This window comes from Rhinolophus ferrumequinum, chromosome 9, assembly GCF_004115265.2.
Source record: "Rhinolophus ferrumequinum isolate MPI-CBG mRhiFer1 chromosome 9, mRhiFer1_v1.p, whole genome shotgun sequence".
In the NCBI taxonomy this organism is placed as follows: Eukaryota; Metazoa; Chordata; class Mammalia; order Chiroptera; family Rhinolophidae; genus Rhinolophus; species Rhinolophus ferrumequinum.
The window spans coordinates 90,724,253-90,746,635 of record NC_046292.1 but is presented as its reverse complement, the minus strand read 5'-3'; the positions used below and the strand labels follow the sequence as shown (position 1 = coordinate 90,746,635).

Genomic DNA, 22,383 nt, shown 5'->3' with positions numbered 1-22,383 from the left:
GCACTTGGAAATACAGCTGAGCCTCTAAAAGGAAGCTGTCACTACAGGGATCAACTGTCTTTGTTCCCTGGGATTTGGGCTGCTTCTCTGACTCGCACCTAAGAAGCTAAGGTTGTTTGCCTGATGTGCATGCGACAAGGGAAGATTTCCAGCCCCACACCATGACACTGACCACCAACCCAGAAGACAGCAGCCTGAGTTCTAATGCTTCCCTCCCCACCACCTGCTGGGGGGCTGGGTCCTTACCTTTCAGGACTATGAAATAACAGGTCCAAATGGAAAAGACTTCCATCTCCAACCTTTTCCAAGCCTATGTTTCTGGACATCTCTTTGACAACCAGGCAAAGTACAGCTTAATCCACTTACTCTAAAAAGAGGTGGACTCCACTGAAAAACTATAAGAGAAAAATAAGATTTAGTAATCCCCTTTCAAGGGGGAAAGGAGTAAGTAGCATTTGTTAAATCCTGCCTCCTGCCAGACTGTGGTAGGCACTGTACAAGCATTGTTTTACTTAGTTTTCTCAGCCACCAGGAAGGTAAATAGTGGTACCCATTTGACAGATGAGGAAACTGAGTCTCAGAGAGGTTAAGCAACTGTTCTGTTCCTGATAGGAGGTGAAGAGGTAGGAGGCAGACGGGAAAGGAAGCTAGGGCTGTCAGACTACAGTCAATGCTTTCCCACAAGCCATCCTTTGTCCTTCCTCATCTTTAGCCTGGGGGTGTTGTCCCCCTCCTCCAGGTGGGCCAGCGGTGGTCTGGTCTGCCCGCTCCCTAGCCTTCGCCCCACTCCTGGCATGACCCAGAATGCACAGGGCCTAGCCCAGAGTCCTCCCGGCATCTTCACCTGTTCCATAATGAAGTGATGTTCTACCAGTGTTTTGTCCTTGTTTTCCTTACATGTTAAGGAGTCTCTACTGCTGGAAGTTTCAGGACAGGTGGGCACGGGGAGGGTGAGGATAGCTAGGATCCGAAGATGGATCTCTCCAAGGAGGATGGCTCTTGGTGCCCATGGGTCTGTGCCACCATCTGGGACCTCGGGCCTGGGTGGACAGGATGAGGCAGTATTCGGTGTAGTAAAATGCCTGGTGTGAAGTAAGTTGGCCCAGAGATTAATTCCCAGACCTCAGGGTGGGATGGGGCATAAGAAGAGCATTCTCCCAGGTCTGGGAGAATCCTGGGCTGCCCAGATCATGCCTCAACCCTGCCCTTGAGGCCCTGTGGCCCAGCCCAGAAGAAGAGAGAGGTCCCCTGGGAGCTTTAGGAGAGGGGGATGGGAACCTGGTCTACGGCTTTGGGTCTCAGCCAGCTGTTGCCACGTGTTTCCCAAGGGAACCCTGGGGCCCGACCAGAGTTCCTTTTGGCTTTGGGGGAAGGCAAGGAAAGTCTAACAGGATCTAGGGATCTGGTGTGTGTCTGGAATTAGGAAACAAAGATAGAGAGGGCTGGGTTGTTTAACTGCAACTGCACTTGCAGGGACAACACCTCGATGTCCGTTTTCTCAAGGGCATGGCTCTTGATCCCTATTCTGAGAACCACACAGTAGAGTAGAAGCTGGGCAGGGTCAGGGAAGGAAGGCACTGAGAACCAAGAAGTTATGTACTGATATGAGCACTGATTCTAGACACTGACTACCTGGGACCTGGAATTAGTCCCTGGCCTGGCGTTCTGGCAGATGAGCTATATGCCCCCTCCTACCTCCTGGGAGGCCTCTTCTCTGGGGCAGTGGAGGGTCTCAGAGGTGAGCTGCAGATCGCAGCCCCAGGTTGGGAGCCAAGGGAAGAGCCCTGTGCCTCTCTCAGGCCAGGGGAAGCACAGCTCCCAGCCAGGCATCCTTGAATATCCTGCTGCTTCTTAGAAGGTGCCTGCCCTTGAGTATAACAAACTTTCAGACACATAAGGAACGATCCATTTCTCACTATGCTCTGCTTCCAGACCCTCCACCATGGAGGCCGCTCTGAAGCAAACGGCACCCTTGCCATGCATCTCTTTAATTAAATTAATTTTGGGTTGGTGCCTGAGTGTGGGTATTTTTTAAAACCTCTCCAGGTGATTTCTATGTACCACCAACCAGTGTTGAAAACAGGGATCTAGTCCAGCAGGTCTTCAAAATGTGGTCTTTGTATGAACAACATTGGAATCACCTGGGAATTCATTAGAAATGCAAATACTTGAGCACCCTTTCCCAACTTGAGCAACTCTGAGGAAGAGAGCCTCCAGGAGCAGGTTCTGAGGCATGCTCAAGTTTGAGAACCACTGATCTGGCTCAGAGGCTCAGAGGTTAATAAGCAAGTAGATGTCACTTCTAGTTCTAGCCACAGTGGAGTCACAAGCATTAGATTTACACTCCCAATAGGACTGACCATAAAGCTGGGCAAGATGCGAACCAATTGCTTTCAGGTACTGGGCAGACAGTGCAAGGCTGTGATTTTGAAATAGCGCAGCACATGAGATGAGGTCCACATTCTGTCTGGGGGCAGCACGGGGAAGAGGAGCCCAAACAGAAAGGAGCAGTCTCACTGGGCAGAACAAACAGAGATCAGAGTCCACGGTTGCTGGGGCAACGTACATTTGCAGGACATGGCACCAGCGAAGAGGGAGAAACACAGAAAAGTGGCCCCCAAAATATGCATAGGAGGTTCCTTTAGTCTTTGAATACTAAGCTGCAAGCACGGGATGAGATGCTGTGACATTTGGCAGAGTACAGACTGCGTCAAGTGGGCGAACCGAGATTCCAGATGCATGGCGCTGGACAGTGTTAAATTTCCGACCCAGTAGAGTTAAGTAACCTCTGCTGAACACCACGGGCATTTAGCTGAGAGTCCAGAAAGACTCTGACTTAGAACTAGGGTTAATATAGCCCCCTAAACATGGCTATTAGAGCCTCCCCAAAACCTAACCCTTGAAGCATCAAGCTGAGCCATCAAGTAAGAACAAAACTCAACTCTGTTGAAAGGAAATCAACAAAATCAATCATGCCTAGCATAGAATACAATATTATTAAATATACAAAAGTGTAAGTAAATATGACCAATAACCAGGAAAAAAAAGCAATTAATAGAAACAGACACAAAAATGATACAGTTGGTGGAATTAGCAAAGATTGCAATACAGCTGTTATCAATATGTTAAAGGATTTAGAAATATGTGGCATAGTGAGTGAACAGATGGGGAGACACAATAGAGAAACAGAAACTTTATTAAAAAAAGGAATTCTAGAACTGAAAAATTTGAAATGAAAAATTTGGTAGATGGGCTTCAGAGATTGGACATTGCCATAAAAGAATCAGTGAATTATATACATCATGACTTTTACCCCTAAATATTTCAGTATGCATTTGTTATTCTTAAAAAGAATATTTTCCTCCCTAACCATAATACCATCTTCACACTGACCAAATAAAGCAACAATTATTTCCTCATACTCAGTCCATATTCAGGACCACTCCCAGTGGTCCTGTAAACACTGCTGAATTCAGTAGTGAGCCTCTTCGTCTTGCCGTCTGCTGTGCAGGGAGTCCTTTGTGGAGTTATAGTTGTTTGATTTGTTGTAAATTCCAGGGCAGATTTCCAGAGGCTCACCTCACGCCGCCATTTTGATGACGTCCTGTAAATACTGTTTACAGCTCGTTTCTTCAAATGAAAACCCATTCACAGTTATGCATAGTATTTCCTTGTTACGTCTCTTAAAACTCTGTCATCAGGACAGCATCTGAGCATCCTGTTCTCTTCATTTTCTGAGACACTGACACAGAAGAGATCATTCTTGTGCAATGTCCCATAAGCAAGATTGCTGTAGGTACTCATTTCAGTTGATTTCAGCTAAAACTGGGTTAGGAGAAGATGCACAAAATCACTATTGCTGGATCTTTATGATTTTAGCTACTAAATAGCTAGAGTTGTCCTACCTATAAATACTTCACTTCAAAAAATATTACATGGACTTTATTCAGTGTCCATAATTACATTTCTATGCCATCTTTTCATTTTAATGTCAACTACATCACTTTTTTATGCCTTCTTCCTTTCATGTCATATATAGAAAGGCTTCTTGACACTAAGGTTATATAAATAATTACCTATATTTTTCTTTAGTTTTTATAATTCTATTGTTTTGTATTAATCTACTTTGGAATTTATTTCAGACTAACATTTGAGAAACCAAGTCTTTAAGGTAACAAGTTTTTTGTGTTTATTAAAAATAGTAAAGATACTATATTAGTTAATTCAGTTTTATCGGACAAAGACATGGCAGATTTCCCCCCAAATACTCTGCATATGTAACTCTGTCTTGAGGAACAAGTCAACTTGCATGACTAGAGCAGGGAGAGCACAAAGTGTTCCAAATGCCCTTTTATTAATTAACCACAAATGATGAACACAAGTATGTGTAGATAACAGGTTTAATAGTGCTCCGAGCACTTCTGTTCGCATTCAGATCAGATGTGCCGTTTGTCATTTCTCTTCATTGTTGATTACTTATGAACAGAGTAAGTTTTAGCTATCAAATATTAACACTCCTGCTTGGGTTCTTTCTAATTTTATCACGTGATCTTCCCCCAAATGTCTGACCCTCCCAACGAAGTAATTGCATTTCTCTGTTAAGACAGGAAAAGACCCTGTGGAGCTAAGTACAGAGCTTTCCTGAGTGAACACCCATTATTCTCTGGGAAACTGAAGGGCAACACTTAAGTTACCCTATTTTTCTTTTCTCAAAAGGGACTTTCTGTCAATAGAGGTAAAGACACTCGTGAAGGGTACCAGTCACTGACATTAACCATCTCATTGACATTAACCATCAAGGAACTGAGTACTTGGTTCCAAAGGCCAACAGACACTTTGGGGAGAACACATGATTTCCTCTCGGTAATCATGTCTAAAGAGATCATGACTGATAAGAAAAAATAATTGTGAACTTAGCAATGCTATCAGGAAGTCGGAGGAAAGATGCTTGAGAGGTTTTCTCTCACACCAATCAATTCTTCAACGCCAACCGGATGTCCAAAAATTCAATTGAATTTTGTACTAACTACCCAGAGTTAGCACAGATCTCACAAGGGCTTAGTCCTACAACACTGTCCCCTGAAGTGGGGATGCCAGCCACTAATGGGGTGCCCAGGACATGTATATTTCTGTCCAGATTACTACAGATTTGGAGTTCCCATGACCTTCCCCTATAGCCAATAATTTGCTAGAATGTGTCACAAAATTCATAAAGGCACTTTACTTACAATTACTGGTTTATTACAAAGGATGTAACTACATAGGGCAAGGTATGGGAAGAGGTACAGAGTTTTATGATTGATACTCACCACAGCAGGTTGCCATTTTCTCCATTTGTGTGTGGCTGGTCAGTGACCGCTGTCACTCTCTACCCTCTTTACCATGTAGTCCTGCATGCAAGACAATCTGGAATTGTTGGTAGGAAGCTGACTATGTTGTCAGCACTATTTTCAGAATTTTCATTTCTCAGAAAAGTTATCGACTATTTAGGAACTGGAAGGATTGTTTTAATACTGGTCTTTCCCCCAGGACGTAAAGAATCTTGCCAGAAATTTTATCAGGCCAAGCCAGAAGTGCTGTCCTTTGCTGGGCCTGCAGATGTGTCCATGCAACACATGAATGCCTGGGTGGCAGAAGGTGAGAGCTTTAATTTTTATATTGTCAGTAGGATTTCCATGAATATTTCTGCCACGTATAAATCAGTAAGATTATTACATAAGGAAAAACGCTCTATTCTTAATTATTCTGGGAGATTTAAATAAAGCTTTGTAACAATAATCATCAGCAGGTGAATTTTCCTTTAGTTATCTCTGTACTTATCATTGGAGTAGTAATATGCCTCACAGCTCAGAAATATGCTCATAGCAGCCAAAGGATCACCTGGTATTTGAAGCAGTTTCCTCCAGTTCATTTTAGTTTAACAAATGAATACAAATGTTGACCTCGGCCCAGACACTGGAGATAAAAAAATGACACACAAAAAAATTGCCCTTCTAGATCTCTAACTGACATTACAAGAGGGAGTGATACCTGCATTCAGTAGCTCAATCAGCCTTCCACTGGGGCACTGTGATGGACGTAGCTTAACAAAGAAACAATGGCTTCTCCATTCGAGATGAAGCTGCTACCCCCCAGCCCTTGTTCTGAAGCCGGACAACTCAGTTCCTCTCTGTATGTCCCCGGCCTCTTTCAAGCTGCTGCCACAGTGCTGGAGTTCGGGGTGAGTCTTTCAGCAAGTATGTTCTTGCAGGGCTCCTTTATGATGAGCGCCTGGGACTCCAGCCACTCTCGTCTCACCCAGCCCAGCCACAATTTCTGCTTGTTTTCACAGCCAGAAATTATGGGAAATTTTCTTCCTGGCACTGGAACCCCAGGCTGGGGAGCCTGGTGTGTGGCTGGGAACTCTTGCTCTTCCAGAGTGGACATCCACAGTTGAGATATCCTTCCTGATTTTTCATGGTCACGTGAGGGTATGGGACCAGCCCATTCTGCATCCCTACCCCTCCTACCAGTCTTGAGGTAGCTTCTTCTGTATATCCTTAGTTGTAGGGCTTTGGTCCAGCTAGACTTCAGGCAGTTCTCAAAGATGGGTGTTCTGTAGTTTCATTGTAATTTTGATATTGTTGTGAGAGGAGGTGAGCACAGTTTTACCTACTCCACCATCTTGACCAGAAATTGAAGTCCTCCCTTCTTCATTCTGTGTTCACTTGAATGATGTAAATCTTTGATAGCTTTTACAAAATTGATTCTGACAGTTTCTGCCTGTTTTTTTTTTTAATGTTTTTTGAGGGAGGACAAGAGTCCTACTCTTCCATTTTCCTGACATAGCTCCAGATAGAATTTTTATGGTTGTTTCTCTGTAGGTAAAGTTATTTATTTATTTTAACTTAAGCCTTTTTTAAGATATTATTTTTGTCTTTGATTTTTTTGTATTTGGATATAATATGTCTATATGTATATCTATATATGTTTTGGTATTTATCCTGCTTAGAATTCTCTGTGCTTCCTGGACATGTGGTTTGGTGTATATCTTTAATTTTGGAAAAAATTTCTGCCATTATTATATCAAATACTTTTACTGATCTTTTCTCTCTTTTCCTTTTGATGTTACAACTACGTGTGTGAGGTGTGATCGAAAAATACGGTGAATGTTTACTTAAAAAAATTTATTACAGTAAAAGACACATTTGCCATTAGTCCCCCTAAAAATACTCCCCCTCACTTTGGAACACACTTATTCCATCATTCTTGCCACTTTCTGAAGCAGTTATGGAAGTCCTCTTTTGTGAGTGTCTTTACTTAATCCTCTATCATGACAACGCTCTGTGTCACACATCACTTCTGGTATACAGCAATTTCTGTCAAATAAAAACATTATGGTGTGTCCTCATCCACCTTACTCACCAGATTTGGCACTGTGCGACTTGTGGCTCTTCCTCAAAGTGAAAATGATTCAGGACATCAAGGCAGCCACAACTAAAGACATACAAAAGAGACTTCCAGGACTGCTTCAGAAAGTGGCAGGAACAATTGGATAAGTGTGTTTGAAGCAAGGGAAATTATTTTGAGGGGGATTAATGGCAATGTGTCTTTTACTGTAATACATTTTTTTAAATTTAAATTTTCACTGTATTTTTTGATTACATAATTTTTATAATTGCTCCACGGTTCTTAGATTTCTTTTCCCCCAATTTTTCCATTCGTTTTTCTCTCTGCATTTCAGTTTGGAAGTTTCTATTGACATATCTGCAAGCTCACTTTCCCTGATCATGTTCAGTGTACTGATGAGCCCATCAAAAGCAGTCTTTACTTCTGTTAGTGTTTTTAATTTCTAGCATTTCTCTTTGATAGAGTCACCATCTTTCTACGTAAAGTACCATCTGTTCTTGCAAGTTGTCTACTTTTCTTATTAGAGCCTGTTTCATATTAAACATAGTTATTTTAAATTCTCTATCTAATGATTCCAAAACCATTTTTATATGGTCCTGATGCTTGCTTTATCTCATTGGACTGTCTTTATTCTTGACTTTTAGCTTTCTAACATTTTGTTGACAGTGGACATGATGGACAAGGTAATAGTAAATTATGTAAATATGTCTTTAGTGATGTTTTACATTAATCTGCTGTAGGGAAGATGTTGAGGAAAATTTGCCTTAATAGGCTGGTGTTAACTTCTGTCTGTTCCTGCATATGAGGTGATGGTCAACTTAGGTTTAAGAGAACTCTTGGTTTGGGGTTGAGAGAATTCCCCCTTCTGTCTCATTCCTGGCAGGGGAGGTATGAGATGATGTTACTTTCTGTCTGTTTCACCTGCATCAACAGATGAAGTGAAGAAGTACTTAAGTTATATCAGGATAACGTTACAGGCACGTTGCCACGCTTTGGAAGGCTTTGGGCCAATGCCAGGCGAAAACAGTAGGTAATATTTTCATCACCCTGATGTACAATGTTATCATTAACTGCCGAACCCTCCCGGAACTGTCTACTCCTTGAGAAGGGAGGCAGGAACACAAAACTTGGCTCTGGGGTGTGTATCTAAAGAGATATATAAGACAGACCTCAGGTGGCATATGGGTAATTGATGGATTGCTATTTCAAGAGATTGCTGTTCAGAAGATTTGCTGTTTCAGGACTGCTTTTCAGGGTTGGATTGTTTCAGAGTACGAGATCGGAACTTGCCTCAATGGACAGTAGAGACTTCTTTGTTGGTGAATCATCATCATTCTACCATTTTTGGTAACTTGTATGCAGCTTGCAGCTTGCAGCTTGCAGTTTGCAGCTTGCAGCATCAGAAGACACCCTAACTTCTAGGAACAGCAACAGCAATGTCAACGGCAACAGCAGCAGCATTCTTGGGAACTAACATGCAGCAGTGGGAGATGGCCGAGTTTCTCTCAGCTGCAGACCTGGCACAGTTTTGATTCCTGACTGTTCCAGTGTTGTTCCTATGGTTTGGTGAGATTTTGGCATCTACTGTAATAGTTGCTCTCCTATAGAGTTTATTACTGCTTTTGGATACTCCTTACTGATGTTATTTGTGTATTTAGCCAAGTGGTTTTTGATCAATAGTAAACATATGTTGAGATCTCTTAAACTTACATGTATATGTACTCTTTGACATATTGTTATCAATGTTATAGTTTAGTCTTAACCACCTTTACTTTGTCATTAGCACATTCTTTTAAGTGCCTTTGTCTTTCCTATTACATATTGGTAAATAAATTGATTAGATATTGTTAAATAAATCAATTAGTCCCACTCTAGTATGCTCCTCTGCCTTCTTTTCCCCCACTTGTCATTACATCTACCTAGGAGTTGGGCTATGTTTAATGTCTGCTGAAGTTGTGGGTGCCAGACGTTTTAGGTTTTTTCTAGTTTCCTTTTTTTCTCTCTCCTCTGCTGTTTTTTTGTTTTTCTAAGAGCTCTTTCATACAGAGTTGATATCTTGTAGGTCTTTCCATTTAATCCACTGTTATTATTCTGGAACCCCTTTGATGTAGTGGTAATTTGTGAAGGAGGGAAAGCATTTTATAATCTTATGATTAAATCTCAGCCTTTCCATTTTAAGTGGACTGATTTTCCTTCTCCCAGATAGATAACACTCTGGTAAAGTTTTTTCCCTGGGAGAGCAAGTCTTTGATATGTTGAACTCTTGGGATGTATTTCAAAATGGTTTCTTCCCCCCTCCCACTTCCAAAAACATGAGAAGATTTTCACTGGTTCTTTACCTTGAGAATTTGGTGGGATTTCTGATGGTAAAATCCATGAAAGTGTATCCATCCCTGCCCCCAAGTCTGAGCCCTTAATAGTTTCTCACTCTCAAGCTAATCAACTCATTCCCCAGAAATTTACCAAAATTACCATTTAATTGTTTTACCAGTTCATTGTCCCAGCAGTTTCTGCTCCAGATATGGTGATATTAGTTGTGATTGCCCATATTGATCTGTCTACAGATTTCAAGGTAGACGTTTGCACTTTGACTTCAATTCTCTGTTGAGTCTAAACAGAGATTGGTTGATTTTCAGTTTGTTTACCTTTTTTCTTGTTGTAATTATAGGAGCAATAACTTCCATTTTGTTTACATATGGAATTGAAACTGGATGTGCCAATCAAGTTTTAGCAGAGGTGAAAAGGCAATTCAAAGGATAATCTTTACAAGAAACTGTTAGAACAATTGGATTATCTGTATTAATAAAAAAAAAAACTTGATCTAAATTAAACATCATGCTTTATACAAAAATTGCCTCAAAATAAGTCATACTTCTAAATGTAAAAAATAAAGCTATAAAATTTCTAGAAGAAAATATAGGAATAAACTTTATGACCTGGGCTGAGATAAAGAGTTTTTAGACATGACATCAAAAAAAAAAAATCTATAAAAGAAAAAAAAATTGATTTGAGGAGCATTAACATCTTAACATTGAGTCTTCCAGTCCAGAAAGAGGGAAAATCTGTTTATTTATTTAGGTCTTTTTTCACGTCTCTTGGCAGTATTTTGTTCTTTTTTTAGAGGTCCTACATATTTTTTACTGTATTAGTTGCAATGTTAATGCTATTGTAAATGCTGATGCTCTTCTAACTTCATCTTGTATTGCTTCTCGCTAGAAACAGAAATACAAATGATTTTTAATATCTATCTTGAATCCAATGACCTTACTAAAGTCACTTATTAATTTTAGGTTTGTTTTAAATTCCTTTGAATAGTCTACACACATAATTATGTCCTCTGAAAATAATGACAATTTTATTTTTTCCGTTTCAATATTTTTATGTTTTGATTTTCTTTTCTTGTTGCAATGGCCAGAGCTCCTGGTACAATTTTGAAGAGAAGTAATGATAGTGGACTTTCTTGTCTTGCTCCTAATTGCAAAGGTAAGTGCTTAGTATTTCATGGTTAAGTATAATGTTATCTATAGGTTAGTGTAAATATTCTTTATTTAATTAAGAAAATTCTATTCTTAGTTGTCTAAGAGTTTCTATCATGAACAAGTCTTGAATTTTTATCCATGCTTTTTCTCGAGTAGGTTATATGATGTTTTTTCTTCTGTAATGTGGTGAATTACTTTGATTTTCAAATGTTAAACTAACATTGCATGTATGGAATAAACCCTAGTTGGTCATGATGTATTATCCTGTTAGAGAGTCACTAGATTCAACTTGATAATATCTAATTTAGGATTGTTTGCCTCCATGTTAATGGGATATATTAAACTATAATTATCTTTTCTGGTGCTGTCCTTGTCAAATTTGGCTACCAAAGTTAAGGTGGTCATATTAAAAGCTTTTAGGAAGTTTTCTCTTTTTCTCTTGTCTAGAATAGTTTATGTAGGATTTGCATTATTTCATCTTTAAGAATAGTTTATGTAGTATTTATTACCAAGGAAGTCATTTGGGTGTGGAGTTTTCTTTGATTTTTACTGATGCATTCAATACAGGACTATTTCAGTGTTCTATTTCTTCTTCAATCATTTTTGACAAGTTGTATTTTTCAAGAAATTTCTCTAGTCCCTCTACAGTGACATAAAAGTTCGTTATGTCACACTGTTGTCATTATAACATTAATGACATAAAATTGTTAATAATTATCCCTTATTTTTTAATCCTTTTAAATTTTGTATAATTTTTGTTTCATTCTTGATAATATTGGTCTCTCTCTTTGTCAACAGGGTCAATCTTGCTGGGGGGTTATCACTTTTAATCTTTACAAATGGCCAACTTTTGTTCTTGGTTAATTCCTCTGTTGTATGATTTCTATTTCAATGATTTATTTTCTTAGATTTATTAGAAACTTACGATATTTTTGTTGAGTTTAATTTCCTGTTTTTGCAACTTGAGATGAGCATCCAAATAATTGATTTTCAACCTATCTTATAATATATGCATTACAAGCCAGAAATATCACTCTAAGAATGAAGTTGGCTTTATCTTAAAAAAAGTCATCCACATATTTATTATCATTTAGTTAAAAATATTTTCTTGGGACCGGCCCGGTGGCTCAGGCGGTTGGAGCGCCGTGCTCCTAACGCTGAAGGCTGCTGGTTCGATTCCCACATGGGCCAGTGGGCTCTCAACCACAAGGTTGCCAGTTCGATTCCTCTACTCCCGCAAGGGATGGTGGGCTGCACCCCCTGCAACTAACAATGGCAACTGGACCTGGAGCTGAGCTGCGCCCTCCACAACTAAGACTGAAAGGACAACTTGACTTGGAAAAAAAGTCCTGGAAGTCTTGTATCTAGTACCTGCTTGGCATATGGTAGTCAGAAATGTCTGCTAAATGAATAGGCCTCTTTCATTGTATACGTGTAATTTTATTGTTTACAGCAGTTTTAGTTTCACAGCAAAACTGAGTGGAAAGAGCAGAGTGTTCACACATATTCTACCCTCTCCCCAAAACAAAACAAAAAACACAGCCTCTTCCACCATTTTGCACCAGTGTGGTACCTTTGTTACAATTAACCAACTGACACATCATTATCAAGCAAAGTCTATAGTTTACATTTGGTTTCACTCTTTTGTACATTCATGGGTTTAACAAATGTATACTGTATTCACCATTATAGTATCACACAGAATAATTTCACTGCCCTAAAAAATCCAGTGCTCGACCTATTCCTGCATCCCACCACAAAAACCTGAGAACCACAGATTTTTTTTCACTGGTTCCATAATTTTGTCTTCTCTAGAATGTCAGTTAGAATCATATATTATGTACCTTTTTTCAGATTGCCTTCCTTCACTTAGAAATAAGCATTTAAGATTCCTCCATGTCTTTTTGTGGTTTGATAGCACATTTCTTTTTAGCACTGAATAATATTCCATTGTATGGGTGGACCACAAGTTTTTTGCCCATTCATCCACTGAAGGATAATATTGGTTGCATTCAAGTTTTGCCAATTAGAAATAAAAGTGCTATAAACATTTGCATGCAGGTTTCTGTATAGATGTAAGCTTTCAACTCATTTGGTGAATATCAAGACATGTGGTTGCTGGATCATATGGTAGACTGTTTTTAGCTTAAAAAATAAAACTGTCAAACTTTCTTCCAAAGTGGCTGTACCAATTTGCATTCACACCAACAATGAATGAGAATTCCTATTGTTCCACATCCTCACCAACATTTGATGTTGTCAATATTTTGGATTTTAGTCATTCTAACAGGTGTGTAACGTGGTACCTATTATTTTTTCAAATTTGCAATTCAATAATGACCTATAATGGTGAGCATATTTTCATATGCTTACTTGCCATCTGTATTGTCATGTCTATTAGATCTTTTGCCCATTTTCTACTTGGGTTGTTTCTTTTCTTAATTGTTGAGTTGTTTTCAATATACAGTTGACCTTTGAACAAGAGTTGGGGGTGTGGGGCGCCCACAACCTATGCAGTCCAAAATCTGGGTATAACTTAAGTCTGCCTTCCAAACATGAAAATACAGTTGAAACTTGAACAAGGCAGGTTTGAACCGCGTGGGTCCACTTAAACACAGATTTTTAAAATACCCCTGTATGTGGACCCGCGCAGTACAAAACCGCTTTTTAAGGGTCAAATGTATTTTGAATAATAGTCCTTTATCAGATATGTCTTTTTCTTTATCAGATATATATTTTGCAAATATTTTCTTCCAGTTTGTGGCTTCTCATTCTCTTGATTATATAATATATAATCACGCTGTGTATTATTTGCTTTTTAATACAGAACTGTATCAAGCTTTTCCCATTTTTCTTGAAGATTTCCCAATCATTTCCCAGCCATTTTAAAGGGCTGGAAAATAATAGCACATTTCTCCCTGCACAGCCCCAAAGAGCAGATATTATTATCCCCCCTTTACATGTGAAGAGAGGTAAGAGAATCGTAAATTTGCCTGAGGTTCAAGCGCTGCTTAACCTGCAGAGCCCAGAAGTCCCTGGGAGACCTACCCAGTGCTGTTTACTCAGCTAAGCGGCCTCTCCCTCAAGGCGGAGGTTTCTAGGACTAGGCATCATTACCTTTTCTTTGGCCTTCCAACTCTTTCAAATAAGTAGAGCAGGGATTCTTTGGCTGACAGATCTTGGGGACCGACGCCCCCACGGCCGCAGGGCGGGCGCCCTCCCCATCCTCCTCCCCGGCAGGAGGCGGAGCGAGCAGTCCACGCCCCTCCGCCGCCGGCGCTTACTCATTCGTCGCTCTGACGGCGGGGACAGCGGACAGGCCTCCCCGAGCGCAGGGGTCCTGGCTGGCCCTCACCTCCAAGGGCCAACCGCGCGGTCCCAGCGAGGGGAGGGAGTGCGAACCACTCGGCTGGACGCGCGCGGCGCGGCGGGGCCGACAGAGCCGGGCGTGGTGAGCGCGCGGCGGGGCGGCCACTCTGCGTCCCGGTCTCCCCAAGCCCGCTGAGCTCTGTACCCGGTGACCCGCCCCGCAGGACTCGGGCGTCCTCCCGCGGCGCGCCCCAGCGAGGTGGCGGCGAAGTCGGTGTCATTCCTGAAATTCCTACCGCTGCTTCTTTCCTCACTCAGGCCTGGGGAAGTTTGCCGCGGAAACGAAAGTAAATAACTCGGGTGCGTCTGCGCGGTAGCAGTGGCAGCGCCCGCCAGATTTGGGACTCTGTCTGCTTCTGGGCAGGCGGGCGGGGCTTCCTGACGGGGCGGGCTGTGGGCGGAGAGTGGGCCAGTTGGGTAGTGGGTGGGGCGCTTGGCATTCCCGGAAGTTGGTCTGTGAGTAAAGCTGTTGTGGGGATTGACCCGGGAGAGCACTTTCCAGGCTCTGGGCCTCACGTGGAAAGGTGTTGTCTTGGTTAGTAGATGGCCATCAGCTGTAATCAGATGGCCATCTGCCTTGGCTAGGTGTCCATTAGTTGTTACTGGTTAGCCCTTAGTCGTTAATACTACTGCCGTGGCTATGCTGGCAAGGGGGTTGCTTGGCAGAGAAGTGGATGGCAGGTTGCCGCTAGCCAGTGTGGTTAGCAAGCGGACTGTGGATTGCGGATCCTGTTGATCCTACTTCCTGTGTCTCCCCTGGCCGCCAGGGAGACAGGATTGCAGGAAGACCCTCTCATTGGGGTACTGGTGGATGTTTGCTTTTGTGTCTCTGTCAGCCGCCAGCGAGAATATAGTGGTATGACTCCCCTATCTATGGCTCCGTGGGTGTTCTGTTTTGGCCTCACCGTATCCTGCGTTCTTGTGTGGGGAGCGGGACCAGAGTCCCTGCATTATACCTGTCGTATTCCCGGAAATCGGGTGGTGGATCCAATTTCCCCTGCACCTGTTCGGGAGGACGAGGTGAGCGGATGCCCCGCAGCAATCTGGGTCTTGTACTCAGTTTTAAAATCCCAGATATCTCTCAGCCAAAGGAGCCCATCTTTATTTTGTTTTAAAGGAAATTAGGAGGACAGAAGAAAAGAGGAAATGTTACCCAGTCCTAGAAACCTCCACCAGAGTTCCGGGAAATCAGGTGCAGAATTGTTAACTGTCCAGGTCTCTGTCGCTCTCAGGCTTGCGGGAGGTTTCGGTGTAAATCCGTACTAGAGTGGAGAGACCTGACCTCAGGTCACTAGAACCGTGTGACGTAGGAACACACCTTTCGTTGTTATTATCTTTGTTGTTTTGGTAGGGGTGATGGGTTTCCATTGCTGTAGCTTTCCGGTACAATCATGGATGCCCTTGCCATAATAGGGTAAGTAGATGTCTCTAGTTGGGACTTCTTACCAACCTTTTGAAAGTACATTTTACTGTTGCATTTGAGGCCGTAGCGGGTTGCAAACAGTGAAAAGCATTAATGCGTAATCTTAGACGTGAACTGGCAAATGGAAAAGAAGGGTCTACAGCCGCATTGACAAAAGGGACAAATGTCGTAACGCGTGGAGGCCTCTTCCGTGGTTAGTGGCGTTTGCTTTTATGAAATGCTGCAGAATCTTTTCAGGGTTTAGAAGAGGATTAGCTACATCCTTCTCTCTTAAGCACTTGACAAAAGCCCACAGGAGTGGGTGTGTGTTCATTTCTTTGTGTCTTGCTGATGTTTTGTCTCTTCCTTGCTCAGAACTCTTGTTTATCTTGGACAAAGCCTGAGGCTGTTAAAATCAACCAACTTTGCAGAAGTTTTTTGGTCTTTAAACCACTACTATTAATTCTTCCCTAATTTACACTTGAAGAAATCAAAGCTCAGAGTGAACTTTGGAATATAGAGTGACTTAGTACTTGATTTGCATCTTGTAATCACCAGGTTGGTACAGTAGTAACGAAGATATTATGGTCAATTAGAAATGTACACCTGAAGCTGAAGCTGAACAATATTGAATGTTGACTACAATTTTATATATATATATGTATATATATATATATATATATATATATATATATGGTTACAAGAAGTGGAGTACAGCATTAGGAATAGAGACAGTGGAGATGTAATGGCTGTGTGTGACGTCAGAGGGGTAGTAGATGGGGGAAGAGGGGTTGTCACTGTGTGAGGGACATAAATGATAAATGTCTAACTATTAGATTGTTTTGTGCACCTTAAAGTAATAAAAAAGATGTTAAAAAAAAGAAATGTAGAAAACTGCCTTTTTCTAAACAGAAAATGAAGACTAAACTTGCTTCAAACAGAATTTAGAACTTATTATTACTGATAAAACAGCAGTAACAATTACTTTAATTTTCATTTTCCTCTATCTGCACTATATTGAGCACTGGAGATACATTCTGCTTTCACGATTGTGAATATTAATGAGAATTAATAAAAATTTCTAAAGTACCAACTTCCAAAATGGTAGACTTATTTGGTGCTTATTAATCCATAACATGTTAATACCACTAATATGATCTGGGAGTTTGAAAAAAATAGCTTCCCATACTTTGGTTGGATATTATACTCTGACAAAAATGATCGACTGTATTAATCAATAACTGAATATTGATTTTGACCCATATATTTTCATGTTTTTAAAATTTAGTCTGTACATACTCATTTAATATAGGTGAGCAAGACTATATATCTATCTATATCTATCTATCTATATAGATATCTATATATGACGTATATAACAGGCCAGTGTGTTTTCATTGATTACTGTGTAACAGGGCTTTATAATGTGATTTTCTACCTTGCCTACATTCAGTGTTTTTGTGACTCTTGGGTATCTAAACCACTCACAAGGCCTTCCTAAGATATTCAGTACTTCTAAAGTTGAATCACTAACGTGGATAAAGGGGAAAAACCATAATAAAAAAAAAATCATTGGAAACAGTGCAAAAGAAGCATAAGATTAAGTACGGCCAGACTAACCCAGCAAACTATACCAACTGTAGGAGAACTTGGTCAGGAACCAACCTCACCAAGTGCAGTGGACCTACCTGGAAGCCTTCACCTGAGCTCTATCATGCTTGTAGGAGGCACTGCAAATCCTAGCTGGTCTTGGCAAATTTGAGGAGGCAAATTAGGGCTGAAGGAGAGATGCCAAATAGAACTCATAAAACTGAAATTTTATACTCAAATAGGCATATTTCAGGACATATAATTCCTTCTGTTTCTTTACTCTGTGATTTTTTAAAAAATGTTATTAAACATTCATATGCAGCATCATTTTTGAAAACTACTAGATGTATTTCAGCATATGGATGGGCTATAACTTATTCTTTCCTCTGTGTATGTAAATTGTTTTATGTACTTTTTGTTCTTTGTTATATTATTGGGAATATCCTTGTACATACATAATCTTTATCAGCATCTCTGATTTGATTCCTCAGAATAAAGAAATGTTGAGTGAAGGAATTATTCCCGTTAAAAATAAATTTTATTATAAATGTAATTTGTGTTTATTGTAGAAAATTTGTAAAATGTAATAAAAGTATAAAGAAGAAAGTAAAAATCACACTGCCATCCAGATATAATCCTTGCTAACATTTTGATGTCTTTCGTTACGTCTTTTTTTCTGTACATATAACCTGTATGTATATCTGTCTCATTTATAGATTATAATTTTGAATGGCCATATAATATTCCATTTTATGAATGTGCTATAATTTATTTAACTGTGTCCTTTATTTTTGGACAAATAGTTCTTTTTTAAAAACAGTTCTTTTTTTAATGATCAACTGCCGTGTGTCAGGTTTTTTGCTAGGCACTGGAGACCGTTTGCAAGACAATTTCCTGCCTTCTGTGAGCTTAATTAGAAATAATTATCAAATTACAGCTGCTTTACTGTTTAAAGGGAGAAATACAGCGTGCTGTGAAAGTTTCTAATGCGAAGACTTAGGGTGGCTTCCCTGAGGATATGACTTTTGGCTGAGACCTGAAGGATGAGCAGTATGTAGCCAGGAGAAGAATGCGCCCTAAAAGGGTTGCAGGGGCAGATGGGATAAATTACCCTCCTAAGATGGATTCTGTCTGCTCCAGAGGATCTATAGGAAATGGAAAAGGAGGCCTAACTCAAATGCTAAAACATGTTTTACCTCTTAGGCCCTCCATCTCCCTGCCCCTTCTCGTAAGGATTGGTCAGTAGAAAGCTGCTGAGCAGAGTGATTCCAGCTGCACTTGGCATTCTCCAAACTGAGTAAAACGGGATAAATGTGGATGAATGTGAGTGGCTCGGCCAACCACAGCCAGAGCCATAAAGCAGGCAACAGATGTGTTTTCACGTATTGGTTCTCATATAACTCTTACCAGTCCTCAGAGACAGTCATTATTTCCTTTTGCAAATGAGAAAATGGAGGCTTATTTAAGTTACCCGAGTCATAGGGCTAATAAATTACAAAGCTGGATTTCATACAAGAGAAAGGCCTGTGCTCCTTCCGCCACCATTATGGCTTCCACTACCGTACCTTCAATTCCTGCCCCACGCTTGTGGCCCCTCAGTCTTATGTCCTTTATCTGGGCAGCCCCTGCCCCCTCTGCACCACAGATGTGTCACTTTTCTGAGGGGGTACTACCTCTTATTTGGCAATATCTCATGTTACAGAAAGATGGGCCATAGTGTTTTCCACTGTTTGATATGTACACGTGGTTGGGGTGGCTGGACCCACCCCCAGCCTTTGTACAAAGTATAGAAGTTTGGCTACCTGCACCCGGCTATAGCAGGCCACTCACTCCACAAGACTGCCGCCAGCCTAGGCGTTTTCAGAAACCTCTCCAGGGACTTTTATTTTTTTAAACTCCCTGCCCCTCGATATTTTATTATGAAAAATTTCAAAGTGCAAAGTTAAAAAGTTTTTACAGTGAACTCTCATATACCCACCATCTATTTCATTTTACTCTATTTACTTTATCGTATAACTGTCCATCACTTATCCCTCTCTATCCACTAGTCTATCTGCAAATTAAATCGAGGATAAGAGTACGCTTCCACCTGAATGTTTCAGCATGCATACCACTAACTGGAGTTCAGTATGTTTACAGAATTTTCCTCTGATGTAAAATTCTCAAGAGTACATTGGTTGAGTATTAACAAGCACTTATGCCTGTATAACCTTAACCCCCACTGAGAGGCTAGAACATTAGCCTCACCCCAGAAAGCTCCCTCATGCCTTATCCTACTCAATCCACACCTTTCTCTCAGGCAACCTGTGTTTCTTCTCCCAACACAGATTAGTTTGTTCTAGAACTTCACATAAATGGAGTTATATAGTATGCTTTTGTATAAGGTTTCTTTTACTCAGCATAATGTTTTTGTGACTCATTTACATTGTTGTCTGTATGAGGAGTTCATTCCCTTCTATTGGTAGGTATACCACGGTTTTCTGTTTGTTGGTTTTACCCATTCTGTTCTATTCCTATTCATTCATTTCTATTCATTACCTATTCTATTGATGAATAACTGTTTCCAGTTTGGGGATATTATGAATAAAGCTGCTGTAAACATTGTACAAGTCTTTTGGGAGATATGTTTTAAATTCTCTTGGGATTGGAATTGATGGGTCACAGTGTAGGTGTGTGTTAGTTTTATAAGAAACTGTCAGACTTTTTTCCAAAGTGATTGTACAATTGTATATTTCCACCAACAATGTATGAGAGTTCTGGTTGCTTCATATCTTTGCTAGTATTTGGTGATATTAGCCTTTTTAATTTTGGATAGTCTAGTAGGTGTGTAGGATCCTGTTGTGGTCCCCCATGGATTTTTATTTTTCATTTCAGTTTGGGGGAAATGAATGAATATGAATGAATGGAAATAAAGGAGAAGGATGAAGCAAATAAATGGTTAGAGATTGTATGCTTCATAGCACTGATGTGCAAATTCTCCAAATCCTCATCCTTTTCACATCTTCCTATTCTTTTTAGAGAGTGCATTGTTCTTTTTATATTCTTTAAATTCCTTCTTTTGTGCATAATCGCTTTAAACCTTTTTATTTTCTAAGGCTATTCAATAGTTTAATTACCTGAAGTTCTTTGGTGCCTAATACTGCTGTTTGTTTTATCTACTGGTCTGGCTCATGATGAACTTTTGTGTTTTATAATTTTGGAAAGGGAGCTCATGTTAAGTTAGGCTTTATTTCTGGGAATCCTGTCTGGCCTGGCTTGAGGGTGTTTTGTTTGCTTTAGCCTTATAATCCAGGAAAGCAATCAGTCTGTGACCACTTTCTATATAAAAGTTCTTAGTTTGGGGGATCCTGGCTATAAGAGGAGTATAAATTAAAAGCTTAAATCTATTTGAGAACAAACCCAAGGTTATGAATTCACAGAGACATTTTTTATACCCCATGCCCATTCTAAGAAACAAGTTCCTTTGCTAGTGGGCTGCTTTTTTTTCTAGTCCATCCTTTCATTGAGGGGTAGGGTAGCATATTGAGGAGTGCCATGTTAAGGGGGGGTGGGGGTCTTTGTTTCAACCCTCTTTTCTTGCATTCTCTGACCTCAGCTCCTGTCCCTGTCTGGGCTTTAATCCCTGACCTCTGGATGGCGAGGTTAGTAGTGCCCCAGAGGGCCACTGTCTTAGTTCAGCTGCTGTAACAAATTCCCACAGACCGGGTATCTTAAACAATCGACATTTATTTCTTACAGCGCAAGAGGCCAAGAAGTCCACAGTCAAGGTGTGGTGAGGGCTCACTTCCTGTTGTGCAGATGGCGGTCCTCTCATTATATCCTCACAAGGTGGAGAGAGAGAGAGAACTCTCATGTCTTTTATAATGACATTGATCTCATTCAAGAGGTCTCTACCCTCATGACCTAATCACCCTCCAAAGGCCCCTCCTCCTAATACAGCCACATTGGGGTTAGGACTTCAACATATGAATTTGGGGGTGGACACAAACAATTATTCCACAGCAGCTACCGAGTGGGCCACAGCCTCATGACCAGCACCCTGTCTGTTTTCAGTCCCTGAACTTCTTTCCTTTCCACTGAAGTTAGCTGTACACAGGAGTGGATGCTTGTATTATGTTACCCAACATATATACTAGGTCCTTTGTAGCAGGAGGTCTTTCAAATTTTCTAGTCTTCCATGTTGCCAGAAATAAAAGTCTAAGGAATAAAATTGTAGTCTTCTGTGATTCTTAGAAATGTGAAAAAAAGGTTCATCATAGAGACTATAAGTCTGTTAAAAAAAAAAAGGCACACCAAGCATATGGTGGAACTTGACGTAAGTTTTTTAAACAATGACTTTTTTGTACTGAGATGTCCTCTTGTTTCCTTTGCAGGGCACAGCTCTGAGGGGGGAAAAAGGTGTATTTTTGAGCATTTGGAAGGAAACCAGACATGTCATTGGATGACATTAAGATGAAGTCTAGTGACTTCCTGGAGAAGAAGTATCTAGACAGCGGAGGCTTCGGAAAGGTGTCTTTGTGTTTACACAGATCGCATGGACTCGTAATCCTGAAAAAGGTGTACACGGGGCCCAAGTGCACCGAGTGAGTTGGGAGCAGCGGTGCAGGGGTGCGGGAGGTGGGGGGGAATCCTATTGCAGGCTGACGGCAGGAAGCAGTCATTGTGCAGATGCAAGAGCCAGCAGTGGATATACGCGGTACAGGCTTTAGAATGGGACAGACCGTAAGTAGTGTGTCAGCACACGGGCGTCAAGTCAGCCCTCAACCCTGTAAGGTGGTTATTATTCCTGTGTTGCTGGTAAGGATTCTGAGGCTGGTTAGTGAAAAGTTTACAGCTAGTAAATAATGGAAGAGAAATGAAGGGTAGGAAATAGAGAAAGGGGAGGAGATCAAGGGTGGTGAGGAAGGGAATGGAAAGGAAATGGGAGGGATCAGTGAAGACAGACTTATTTACTTGCTTTACATTTTTATGAGGACTAAGTATGGAAAAGAAAAAAAAAACATCGGTTCATTAATTAGCTGTTCCAGGAACCCTCTCTTTAAAGCAATTGATGAAGTAGTTTTTCTTCTCTCTCTTCTTGCCAGAGTGATTATGAGAGAGGCTGCATTTTTTATTATACCGTCCCGCACCGTCCTTTTTTCAGGCGGTTTCATT

General features: G+C 40.7%; 1 protein-coding gene across 3 annotated transcripts in view; it reads left to right on the top strand.

Annotated features, from left to right (window-relative positions):
• The first annotated feature begins 13,653 nt into the window (after positions 1–13,653).
• Positions 13,654–22,383, top strand: part of RIPK1 (receptor interacting serine/threonine kinase 1) — a 39,002-nt gene continuing 30,272 nt past the window's right edge. Inside the window, exons 1-2 of one of the 3 annotated variants that reach the window (XM_033114469.1) lie at positions 13,654–14,524; positions 21,603–21,812. In XM_033114469.1, coding sequence (XP_032970360.1) covers positions 21,661–21,812 — 152 coding nt within the window. In that variant the 5' untranslated portion in view covers positions 13,654–14,524; positions 21,603–21,660. Of the gene's footprint in view, positions 14,538–14,729; positions 15,652–21,602; positions 21,813–22,383 lie in introns of those variants that run through there. The other 2 variants (XM_033114467.1, XM_033114470.1) reach the window with 2 other exon arrangements.